The sequence below is a fragment of the Suncus etruscus genome, chromosome 5 (genome assembly GCF_024139225.1).
Source record: "Suncus etruscus isolate mSunEtr1 chromosome 5, mSunEtr1.pri.cur, whole genome shotgun sequence".
NCBI lineage: Eukaryota > Metazoa > Chordata > Mammalia > Eulipotyphla > Soricidae > Suncus > Suncus etruscus.
In genome coordinates this window covers 18,461,815-18,475,050 of record NC_064852.1, presented here as the reverse complement: position 1 = coordinate 18,475,050, position 13,236 = coordinate 18,461,815, and the positions used below count along the sequence as shown (strand labels likewise).

At 45.5% G+C, this 13,236-nt stretch overlaps 1 protein-coding gene across 1 annotated transcript in view; it reads right to left on the bottom strand.

The window, feature by feature from the left end:
* The window catches only part of NUP214 (nucleoporin 214), a 99,590-nt gene that overhangs the window by 78,020 nt on the left and 8,334 nt on the right, over nt 1-13,236 (bottom strand). Inside the window, exons 5-10 of the mRNA XM_049772815.1 lie at nt 12,093-12,163; nt 9,398-9,461; nt 8,970-9,073; nt 4,660-4,766; nt 3,819-3,885; nt 1,104-1,230 (exon numbers count right to left, since the gene is read on the bottom strand). Coding sequence (XP_049628772.1) covers nt 1,104-1,230; nt 3,819-3,885; nt 4,660-4,766; nt 8,970-9,073; nt 9,398-9,461; nt 12,093-12,163 — 540 coding nt within the window. The remainder of the gene's footprint in view (nt 1-1,103; nt 1,231-3,818; nt 3,886-4,659; nt 4,767-8,969; nt 9,074-9,397; nt 9,462-12,092; nt 12,164-13,236) is intronic.

Here is a 13,236-nt window from a genome sequence, read left to right as displayed (position 1 = left end):
CCTCGACCCCCAAAGGTGCCTAGTGTATTAGGGGAGTCTCAGTGCCAGCAGGTAGGTTCAGCTTCCCACGACCAAATAAATAGTTTCCCCTGTCTTTAAAGTTAACAAGAGAGGGGCCAGAGAGATAGCACAGCGGTGTTTGCCTTGCAAGCAGCCGATCCAGGTTGGTTCAAATCCCAGCATCCCATGTGGTCCCCTGTGCCTGCCAGAAGCTATTTCTGAGTAGATAACCAGGAGTAACCCCTGAGCGCCGCTGGGTGTGGCCCAAAAACAAAAACAAAAGTTAACAAGAGAAACCAAAGAATACTTTGGAAAGCACACAGTATGACACAGAAAAGTGACTTGAGCTTTAGACTTTATACTCCCCACAGTTGCAAAAAACACCAATTAAGTTTTTGGTAGTAATCCCTGCTTTTGGGGGGCAGGAGAAGGTATAGAGGAGGGGGCTGGCCTGGCAGGCAGAAACACACTCGAACCACGGCATCCAAGGTGACACTTTAGGGCCGTGTGCAGGACCCAACCGGGGTGGCTCCTGTACAAGCTCATGGATCTGGGATGGTGAGAGAGTAAGCTCTGAAACCTACCCCCCACCTCCCAGTCCTGAGTTTCAGCCACATTCTAAAGGATAGAATCAGTGCTGTCATAACACACTTGAGCAATATAATCTGGCATGAGAATGCAGACTAGGGTTCACTATTAACCAGTCACCAAAGACAGCTTTTGGGCCCAGAGAGATAGTGCAGCAAGAAGATGCTCGCCTTGCACACAGGTAACCCAGGTTCAAGCCCAGCACTCCATATGGTCCCCCAACCCCTCCAGGAGTGATTCCTCAGTGCAGAGCCAGGAGTAAGCCCTGATTAGAGTCACTGGTCCAGAGGAAATAAAAAGAGAGAGACCTACTGTTAAGGATGCATCACTTGGGGTCAGAACAATAGTACAATGGATAGGGTGTTTGCCTTGCATGTGGCTGTCCGGGGTTCAATCCCCGGCATCCCATATGGCCCCCCAGGCCTGCCAGGAGCAATTTCTGAGCTCAGAGCTAGGAGTAACCCTTGAGAACCGCTGGGTGTGCCCCCCCCCCACATAAAAGGCACAGCACTTACTAATGCTGATTTCCACCTGGTTCGTGTAATCAATGGCAACGCCCATGGGCAAGGAGTCATCATTCTTCTCAGTCACGGGCAGCTCTGCTCGACTAGAATCCTCCAAGACCCAGGATTCCCAATTAATCTGGAAAAAAAATAAAAGGAAAAAGAAAGAATTGATGGGACTTTTGCATTGGTTCCTGCTGGAAAGAGAAAAGAAAACCCAACTCCTCTGATTCCAAACGGTACACTAACGAAGTATGGAATCTGAAAAGACAGGACCCAGAATCCTGGGGAGGCCAACAAGTGAGGGATCGGTCTTCCACATCAAACTCTATGTTACCAACAAGACAGATGCTGGAAACCTGCTGACCTGAGCTGGTCACACCCACTCTGGGACCTGAGATTGGGACTCGGAGCTGGATCTTCTGTACCATGGCCTTGAGTCTGGGCTCATTCCCCAGTGAGCACGCAACTATCTTCCAGCATACAATGACCTAACACCGGTCAATCTCCCTGCTCCTGGAAACCCTAAGAAAACACTCAATTTCCCCCCTCAGTTTCCCTTTTGCTCAAGCTTGCAGGAATGAGCTCTATCCCCCCTAAGAAATGATTATTGGATTTTAAAGATCACAAACACTTTGTCTCTCAGTGTTGACTGAGACTGAGAGGCACGAGTGAAGGGGCAGACTCTGTCAGTGAGTAAGAGAAAAGCTACAGAGGAAGTGGATAATGCGGCCAGACTTCAGCACTGATCTCTGGAGTGAATCACCTTCACAAATGTCAACAAAACGCTTCAACTTTCAAACGAATAAACCAATTTAAACTTTCAAACCTATAAACAAAATAGGCAGCTGTAAATTACTATAAAGAGGAATATAAACAGGAGTGGTTCTGATTTTTGCCAGAAACACAGTAGGGGGTATAACTCAGGTACTGAGCATTTGACTAGAAAAAGGAGACACAGGGGCCAGAGCTGTGGCAGAGCGGCATGACGTCTGCCTTGTAGGCGCTAACCTAGGATGTACTGCAGTTTGATCCTCCAGCACCCCATATGGTCCCCAAGGCAGGAGTGATTTCTTAGCGCATAGCCAGGAGTAACCCCTGAGTGTCATTGAGTGTGGCCCAAAAAGGAAAAAAAAAAAAAAAAAAAACAGAAAAAAGGAGACACAGACAAATATCAGCTAGAAGATGGGCCTGGCTGAAGGTGAACAAGTCAAAGGTGGGAGCAAGATATTCTGCTTGCAAAGTGGAAGTTGAAGATAGTCTGCATGATAGCACCATTAAAAAAAATGAATACGGGCCCGGAGAGATAGCACAGCGGCGTTTGCCTTGCAAGCAGCTGATCCAGGACAAAAGGTGGTTGGTTTGAATCCCGGTGTCCCATATGGTCCCCCGTGCCTGCCAGGAGCTATTTCTGAGCAGACAGCCAGGAGTAACCCCTGAGCACTGCCGGGTGTGGCCCAAAAACCAAAAAAAAAAAAAAAAAAAAAGAATACATAAAAATACATAAAATGAATAATACTACAATAATAGAAATATTAAAATGGCTACAACCCTACTGAGGGAGAGAGGAATTTTAAGGTAAAAAAAAAAAGTCAAACTAAATCCTCATCAGTGGAAAATCAGGGGCATAGGCAGATGTAGAAAGTTCTGTACCAAGGGTACAAGGGCTTGTCTAAACCCAAGGCAGATGTATAAGAGGGAAGCATCCCTTCTGTAGTCACTCTGCAGCCCCTCCTGCCACAAGGCTCCCTGGGACCAACCCTACAGTATCAACTTTTCAGGATCACCTCCTCAGATCACCTCAGGCTCTCAGGATCACTCCTCAGGACGAACTCTTCAGGATCGCCTTCCCTGTTTCACTTTCTTTGGACCAATGCCTCAAGACAAACTCCCCAGCCCAGGCCTTGCCTGTGAAGAGGCCACTATAAGAAAGTAGGCAGGGGCCCAGAGATAGAGCACAGCAGTGTTTGCCTTGCAAGCAGCTGGTCCAGGACCAAAGGTGGTTGGTTCGAATCCCGGTGTCCCATATGGTCCCCCATGCCTGCCAGGAGCTATTTCTGAGCAGACAGCCAGGAGTAACCCCTGAGCATCACCGGGTGTGGCCCAAAAACCAAAAGAAAAAAAAAAAGAAAAAAAAAAGTAGGCAGGTGCTTACATGTGCATTTGCTCAGTCAACCCAAATATTTCTGATGAGTCACAATTTGGTTTGATCTATCTGCTTTAAGGATGATACAAAGTTTACTGATTACAGAACAGAATGGGCAAGCTGCAGTCCCAGGAAGGATATACACAGTGAAACAGAAATAACAAAAACACGCTCTTAGTGCACAGACTCTGGGTGAACCCTGAAAGAAAAGGAGTTTCCTGACCGGAACAGAGAGCTAAATCTGACACCATCTTCATCCAATGCGATGTCCAAAGCACTGACTCTAAGGCTTTTATCACTAAAGATCTGAACTCATCCGGCAATTCCTTACAGGGATGTCAATTCACCTACCCCTTAACTACATAGGCGCTCTCTGAACTCTCAGGAAAGTCATGGCATGGAAGTGACAACGAGCTCCTGAGGTGAGCACAGCAGGAAGGATGTGCAAACGCCTTGCACGCAACTAACACAGGTTTGATCCCCAGCAAGCCATAAGGTCCCCCAAGGGCGCCAGAAGTAAATCTTGAGCAACATTATGTGTGGCCCTCCCCCCAAAAAAGAGACAAAAGAGAGAAATTTACCTGATCACTTTGTCGAGCAAGGATGCCAACTTCAGTTGAAGCCGCAGATGCTGCCAGCACTAAATCCCTTCAAAGAATAAAAGCAGAAAGCCCATTAAATCCAAACAGCAACAGTTCTACCTCAACCAGTGCCAAGACAGTGATAACATCTCTGAATAGCCACACAAGATGTCAAGGAGGAAAAGTAAAATATGTTCAATGGCTGATTTTAGCATCTAAGTTCCAATACTTAGACCACTACTTCAGGATAAAGTCCTGAAGACTCAGTCAACTGTCTGCTTATTAAAGACAAGGTGAGTTACAAGAGAACCACATCATAATGCTGGTCTAGCATGCAAACAAAATATTATAGAGCGCTAGAGTTGGGGCCGGAGAAGTGGCGCTAGAGGTAAGGCGTCTGCCTTGCGAGTGCTAGCCTATGACAGACCTTGGTTCGAACCCCCGCCCCATGTCCCATATGATCCCTCCAAGCCAGGGACGATTTCTGAGCGCATAGCCAGGAGTAACCCCTGAGCGTCCAACGGGTGTGCCCCCCAAAATAAAACAAACAAACAAACAAACAAAAATGAGCACTAGAGTTTTGCTGCATATCATCTAGCTTTAACAACTGTTCTCAGGGGGAAACTTCTAGTAAGTCCTTTACATAGCAGTATTTTCACAGGGGGTTAGTTAGTTAAACTTTTTTAACATTCATATGCACTTAAGTGAGATAATTTCAGAACTGGGGAAATAGACGTGGCAGGCAGGTGAGCTGAAAATGTGTTCAGATATGTATGTCCCTTGCCTAGCTTCTCAATAAAAACTTTCTCAAGAAGCCTGGTGGTGCCAGCATGATACTTACCACTCTTCCATGTAACTGAGGTAGTAATGATGCTGTCTCTCTGTGCAACTGCCATAGCAGGGCTCCGTGAAATTCATAAATATCTCTGGGTGCTTGTCTTCTTTTTTCTGAAAGAACAGAGAAAATGTCTCAAGACATTTCTTTAAATTGACAGCACTAAACACCTCTCTCTTTTTTTTTTTTGGTTTTTTGGCCACACCCGTTTGATGCTCAGGGGTTACTCCTGGCTAAGTGTTCAGAAATTGCCCCTGGCTTGGGGAGACCATATAGGACGCCAGGGGATCAAACCGCGGTCCTTCCTTGGCTAGTGCTTGCAAAGCAGACACCTTACCTCTAGCGCCACCTCACCGCCCCCAGCACTAAGCATCTCAAAATATAAAAACATTTCCATTTTATGAAGAAAATCCATTCCAAAAAAAAGAAAAGCTTGGGGCTGGAGCTATAGTGCAGAGGTAGGGAATTTGCCTTAAATGCGGCTAACCCAAGACGGACCTCGGTTCAATCCCCGGTGTGCCATATAGTTCCCCAAGCCAGGGGTGATTTCTGAGCACATAGCCAGGAGTAACTGCTGAACATCACTGTGTGGCCCAAAAATTAAAAAATCTTTGTTCAAACATATAGACAGGAAAGGAAAGTAGCATTGAGTAACACAATGGTTCAAATCCCGGACGAGCCCCCAAAAAGAAAAAAAAAGAAGAAAAAAAAAAAGAGTAACACAATGGACATAAAAACTAACAAACAAACAAACAAAAAAAAAACCACTGACTGAGGCCTGAGAGAAAGCACAGCAGCAGGGCATTTTGCCTCGCATGCAGCTGATCCTTGACAGATGGTGGTTTGAATCTGGCATCCCATATGGCTTCCTGTGCCTGACAGGAGTGACTTCTGAGCTCAGAGCCAGGAGTAACCCCTGAGCCAGGGGTCTTAAACTCAATTTACCTGGGGACCGCAGGAGGCAAAGTCAGTAGTAAGCCTTGAACATTGGGGAGTGTGACCCAAACAACTAAAACAAAACAAAAAAGATTCCTCTAGGGCAGGGCCACAAAATGTTGTATGGAAGGCCCCTCAGGGCCTGAGCACAGCTGAGTGTGACCGAAAAAAACAAAACAAAAACAAAGTCAGTGACTACCCAACAACTGATACTGCCTTTTCAGTCCCATCCTGGGTAGAGGACTATCATGCAGAAGCATAATTTCTCTGATCTCCCCTTTCCCAAAAGTTTAAGAGACCCACTAACCTAACTAGCCAATGAAAGACTATATGAGACTGTTGTGTGAAATCAAATGACACATATAAAGCTTCCAACCCCCTAGCCCAATATATTGTATGTAAGGAATTGCCAAGAAATACTATATAAAAATTATCCATGTCTGGGGCCGGAGTGATAGACAAAGCATTTGCCTTTCATGCAGAAGACAGTGGTTCGAATCCCGGCATCCCATACGGTCCCTGTGCCTGCCAGGGGCGATTTCTGAGCATAGAACCAGGTGTAACACCTGAGCGCTGCCGGGTGTGAACCAAAAACCAAAACCAAAAAAAAAAAAAAAAAAAAAAAAATATCTGTAATGAGGTCTCGCAGCAATGCACTGTTTTAAGTCTTTTTCATTCAGGAATCCACAGGAGACTAAAGAAATAACACTTTCCACTTATCAGCTGGCAAACATGAAAGCACTGGACATTGACCACACACACCAGCGGGATCCAGATGTTCATGATATAAAGGGGCATTATTTTTCTAAAAGCTATTTTAATAAAAGCCCAGAGTTGAGCAGAGACCTTTCCTCTGCATTTGCTGTCTTCCCTTCAATTCATAGGGGGACTCCACTGCAGCCTGACCTGGGATGTTATTCCCCCTGCTTTCACTTCAGCAGCTTCTCTCCTTTTCGACATTGCATATAAATGTCATTTCGACATTTCAAATAAAGCTCCTTTTTTTTTTGGTTTTTGGGTCACACCTGGCAGTGCTCAGGGGTTATTCCTGGCTCCAGGCTCAGAAATTGCTCCTGGCAGGCACAGGGGACCATATGGGGCGCCGGGATTCGAAACGATGACCTCCTGCATGAAAGGCAAACGCCTTACCTCCATGCTATCTCTCCGGCCCCAAATAAAGCTCCTTTTCCCTCAAATACATAACCAGGACCAGAGAGGGCTCTGTTGTGTATGTAAACATTTCCATGAATTATTATGTTACTGATCCTACCCTGATTGATGATTGTGTCCTACCCTAGGGTGTGACCTGGCATTCTGTTCCCATCCTAGGGTGGTACCTGATTCTGATGTATAAAAGTAAGGGTCTGTGGAAGGCAAGGGTTGTTTTTGGGAGGACTAATTCTGGGGCTTTTGGCTTCAGCCTTGTCCACTGAATAAAGTAGTTATCTTCTGAAGCCTGACTACCTGTTAGCTTTATACCCAACGCATTCACCTCAGAACCGCCAGCTGAACAGGGTGGCAGACACGTGATCTAAGCTGGAGGAGAAAGACCTCATCCTCCATCCCTCCATCAGTCAGCCCCATAAAGGACTGACGTGCAATAGGCTCAACTAGCAGAGCGTGCATACTGCATGCAGGAGGCCCAAGATCAATTCCCAGCAGTGTAGGGCCCCTGGACATGTCCAATGTAGAGTGCCAGAGCACTGCAGGGTGTGGCCCCCAAACAAATATACTAAAAGAAAAAAAAAAAAAAACCACCTGGCCATGGTTTCAAAAGCTGACCCAAAAGACATAAGCTGGACCAGAAAGAGAACACAGTGGAGTGGGCCTGTGGCTGAGCCAAGTTTGATTCCCAGCATCCATCCCATACAGCACTGCCAGGAATAATCTAAGTGCAGAGTCAGGAGGAAATCGAGTGCTGCCAGGTATGGTGCCAAAAAAACAAAATCAAATGCCTTTTGACCTAGCAACTTCATTTCTATGTGTTTGGCCTAAAACATTAACATCATTATTAAAAACATACCTAAAAGGTTGTATCACATCATACTTTAAAATTAACAAATTTGACGGGCCAGACCTGAGTTTGATCCCCAGCATCCCAAATGGTCCCCTTAGCCTGCCAGGAGTGATTTCTGAGCAAAGAGCCAAGAGTCATCCCTGAGAGACACAGGTGTGTCCCCAAAACCAAAAACTGCATAAATAAAATTAACAAACTTGAGTATTCAATGGTAGAGCAAGACTAAATATGCCCCAAATCAAATATACATTCCCTAGAGCTGGAGCATGCACAGCAAGGAGGGTGTTTGCCCAGTATGTGGCTAACCCGGCTTTGATCCCCAGCATTCTACATGGTCCCCTGAACCTGTCAGGAGTAACCCCTGACACCACCAGATGTGTCACAAAATCAAATAAACAAACAAATGTATATATACACACACATTCTAACACAGAAAGGTGTTCGTTTACATCTCATACTAAGCAAGACTGAGCTGCAGAAAGAATGACCAGTGCAAGTTCTGCTTTTTTCTACTGCAGCATTTACAGTGGAAACTAAGCAACAAAACAGTAAGTTATTTCTGGATGCAAGACTGCAAGGAACCAAGTAATTTTCAATCAATGGCTTTTGGAGAGGTCCTTTTGCCAACACATTTTTAAAAAATGTTCTGGTCTTTTGCAAGCCCTTGATTTGAAAATCAAGTTCTGTCTTATTTCTTTCTTTCAAGGCCACTGAATGCAAAGACCTCATTATTACACAACTCTATATGGATTTGTTATTAATGTTCTTCCCTGTCTTCTAGTAACTCCTTCCTCCATGTGACTCAGTTCCCTGCTCCAATGGTTCCTCCTCAGAGACTTCCCTGAACACCCAATTCATCTAGTACCCATGGTCATTGTCTTTCCCACTCAGCACTTGAGACTCCACACCTGTTTATGGGCAGACTCAGCAATGCTGAGGATGCTGACTGGGCACCACTGTGTTCTCACCTGTGTTCGCAAGCTGGGGCTGGCCCACTGCAGACCTTTGCTAATATTCAGTGAATAAACAAAAGAACTGTTTGAACGCGGGTCGGCTGTGTGTGCAAGGTATACTATCTGCTGTGCTAATGCTCCAGACCCCAAATCCATTTTTTTCTGATTTCCTAAACTGTTAACATCAATAAAAACACAATTTACACCTGAAACGAAGCCACATATTCTAATTTTTCAGCTCCTGATAAGACAATAAAAATGTTCCAAGTCCTGGCTGGTCTCTGGGTGTAGGGTGTAGAACTGAAACACAGCAACACCACTGCTGCCAGCTGGAGAGGAAACAGAAGCCAGAGGCTCTACCTGCAAAGATTTCTCCCTTTCAGAGCCCCACGCTCATTTCCCCTACATACCGGGAGGAGCGCCATCACCACGTTAAGAACTGTTTCCTGGGGCCCATTGGCAGCCGCATACACGATGATGAAGACATAGGTGCCGATCCATAGCACGTCCAGAACTGAAAGGAACAGATGTCTATGAAGCAGCTCGTGTGGAAGCTGTGGGAGCCCCACTATGGATCAAATTCACACCCTCCAAAAGAAAAGAAATCCAAACTACACTGTATTAAATCTTTGTTAAAGCTCTCACAGATCTAACAGACTAAAGGTAACCCACCAGAGAGCAAGATTCAAAAAGCCCAAATTCATCCCAAAGTGTTGTTATCTTCTGGGGAACTTGGAGGCTTTGACTCAGCCCTGAGCAGATAGGAGACAGATAACACGTGATTTCAAATCACATGCCTCACTCAAGTTCAGTCCAATGTGAAAGGCAGACATGTTACCTTTGACAGGGTGATTGGCATCATAAAAGGGAGAACGAGGAATGACTTTTTTTTCTTGTAAAGTCTGAAAGAAATTTAAAAGAAAGAGAAAATATCAATGGTACATTCCCAAAACGAATTACACTATCAAATCAGTACGTCCCCCTAGAAGCCTGTGTCTCAAGTCCCTGTGAGCTGCCATAGAGAAAGGCAGCTCTGAGGAGGAGAAGGAGGAGAAGGAGGAGAAGGAGGAGAAGGAGGAGGAGGAGGAGGAGGAAAATCAAGGAAGTGGGGAAAAGATAAATAAAAACCAGGCATCCCATTCTAGGCCTCTATCCTGTAGAGACACCCCTGTGAGCATGGTCCCCAGAGCTGCCAAGGATGTGCCATGCAATCTAACTGCAAGTACCAGGGTCCCCACTACAGAGTCAACCATCACAAAAGGATAGCACTGTGGCCACACACAGTGAATGGCCTGACCCCACTCAGAACGTGCTTGACAAAGGCCTCCATAAACCAATACAGAAGAGGGGCTACTCCCAGCAACCTTTGGGAAACTATATGGTATCTCGAATTAGACATGGGTCTCCCACATACAAAGCACATGCTCAGACCCTTTGGAGCTATCTTGAGGGTCCCTAGCTGATGGTACTAGCCAGGTTTTTTTTTTTCTCTCTAATCAGAGGCCTTTGGATTGGTCCTCATAGTGCCTTCTAATTAGATGTCTCTCGATTGGTTCCTTTGGTTTACATGTTAAAACGATGTTTCCCCATTGCCTCCTCATCTGGCTTTTCCCCTCCTCTTAGGGGTGGGCTTTGTTTTTCTCAATAAAGGCTGCTTTTAAGGCCTGGAGGGGCAGCTGTCATCTTGGCTTGTGGGTGAACAGCTTTCTGTGTGAGTTTCTGGCCTGCTATTCCTTCCCAACCATGTGTGGATTATTTCCGACATCGGAATTGCTGCTGGACCTGTATCTCTTGTCCTACCTAGATTGGAGGCATGGGAATCCCTCTCCCTTTCTGGGGATTGTGGAACACACAATTTAGGAGTTCACAAATTTAAATTTGTCAATTTAACTATTTAACACTGCATCTCAATGTGGTTCAATAGAAAAAAAAATTTTTAAAGAGAAGTTCTTGGGGCCGGGTAGGTGGCGCTGGAGGTAAGGTGTCTGCCTTGCAAGCGCTAGCCAAGGAGGACCGCGGTTCGATCCCCCGGCGTCCCATATGGTCCCCCCAAGCCATTTCTGAGCACATAGCCAGGAGTAACCCCTGAGCGTCAAACGGGTGTGGCCCAAAAACCAAAAAAAAAACAAAAAAAAAAAAAAAAAGAGAAGTTCTTGGCTACGGAAATGGTTCAAAAGAGCACAGACCATGAACAAACAAAGGGTGCCTGGGGCTCAATTCCTGCCCCTCTGAGACAGCTCTACAGGAAAACCAACAACACAAGACGGCAGCACCTGGAAATCTCCTCATAGTGGTGGGAAGTGGGTGGGTGTGGAGTTTTATGGTGACAAGTCTCTGAGAAAGGGTGCCCGCATGGTCTCCCATACAGGGGGTTCTGTGGGTTTAAGCTGACGAGTCGGTGTGAATACTGCCTCCAGGAAAGGCTGACTGCACAGCCAGGAAACAACGGACCATCAGGCCCTCTATGATGGCCTCACGTAGTGACCTTACTACCCTGGGTATCACTACAGACAGTCTTTGTTTGGACACTTTCCCACTTAGTGTGTCTTTGCTGACCAGGAACAGAGAGCAACAGACAGTGCTCAACTTTTTCAATACTAATAAATGGTGTAATAGTCCTAATCCAGAACTACCCTACCATATCAGAAAACATTGGTTTTTGCCTTATTGTTTTGTTTTTGTTTGGGGCCACATTCGATGGTGTGCAGGAGACCATGTGGGTCAGGGGATCAACCTGGGGCTGCTGCATGGAATGCCTCAGTTTAATCATCTGACCTTGTACTCTTTGTTTCATGTTTTTATTGTGGATGCCTCATCCTGTAATGTTACAGAGCACTGCAGTGATAGGGATCGAGTCATGCAGTGCCCAGGATCAAATTTAGGGTCTTGCACATGTTACACACATGTTTTACCACCTTTCTGGCCCCTAGATATCCTCTTTTGGGGTCATAAGAGAAACCTGAATTTGTCTATGTATTTAGAAAGCTCTGGAATCTACCCCTAAACAGAACACAGTGGATGCCTCCAGGAAGAAATGTTCCACACTTTCCTCTATTCACTTGTGCACCAACAAATTTATTGCAATGAGCAGAAATTACTTTTATGTTTGATTTTGGGCCACAACGGAGAGTACTCAGGGATCACTCCTGGATGGGATCATACCCACCCAGGCCAGCCACCACATACAAGAACCTTACCCACTATACTACCACTCTGGCCCTTAAACTACAATTCAATAGAAAAACACCAAAAACACTGTCAAACTACACCAAAGATTGCATTTTGGTTTTTTTGTTTGTTTCTGGGCCACACTTGGCAGTGCTCAGGGTTTACTCCTGGCTCTGTGGTTAGAAATCACTCCTGGCAGGTTCAGGGGACCATAGAGGATACTGGGGATTGAACCTGGGTCAGCCACGTGCAAGGCAAATGTCCTACCTGCTATGCTATCACTTCATGCCCCCATTTATGGTAAACATTAAATAATTTTAGTCAACAACAAGAACAAAAGTTCTGCCATTTAAGGCAACACTTACAGGAAGGTACTGGCCCACAGTTCCATTCAGTTTGCCCACTGCCAGCTGCTTTCCTTTGGGGCTCCAACAGACTGAACAGAAGATAGAATAAGAACCAAGTTACAAAAGAAAGTCATGAGACTTAAATCAAAGTCAACCAGTCCTCAAATGACCAGAAATATTATTAATCCTTTTTTGTTTTGTTTTCTTTTTTGTTTTTTGGGACACACCCGGCAACACTCAGGGATTACTCCTGGCTGTACATTCAGAAATCGCTCCTGGCAGGGTCGGGGGACCATATGGGATGCCGGGATTCGAACCACCATCCTTCTGCATCAAAGACAAATACCCTACCACTGTGCTATCTCTCCAGCCCCAGTATTAATCCTTCTTGAAAAGCGGGAGGACTCATTTTGATGATAGAAACAAATTATGATTTCTCACCAAACTATTGACTTGATAGCTAAAGCCACTTTTTCAAAGGAATAATGCAAGAAAACTAGCAAAGAACTCTGTAGTCTTTAGCTAGAATAGAGCTTGGCAAATGTCAAAAAAATTGTTCTCTGAATTTTGGGGGGAGAAGGGTTGGGGAGCACATCAGGAAATGCTCAGGGATTTCTGCTGGCTCTGCACTCAGCAATCCTCCTGGAAGTACTTAAGGGACCACATGAAATGCCGGCGATCAAATATGGGTTTGTCAGTTGCAAGGTAAGTGCCATCCCCACTGTATGTAGCATCATTCCAGCCCAAGTTCTCTGCTTTTTCTATTGCTTTTTTGTTTTTGTTTTTGGGTCACAGCCAGAAGCACTCAGGGGCTACTCCTGGCCCTACACTCAGAAATCGCCCCTGGCAGACTCGGGGGACCACATGGGATGCCAGGATTTGAACCACCGTCCTTCTGCATGCAAAGCAAATGCCCTACCTCTGTGCTATCTCTCTGGCCCCTTTCTATTACTTTCTTACCAACAAATGACTCACACAAAGTCAGGTTCTTCTAAGTCCAGAACATTTTTCCTCTCTATCAGTTTTCATAAAACAGCTTATCAAATTCCTTTACTCCAGAGTCAGAAGAACAGTGTAAAAAACAGTGTGGTTTTTTTTTTTTTTTTTGGGGGGGGGGACACACCTGGTGATGCTCAGGGGTTACTCCTGGCTATGCGCTCAG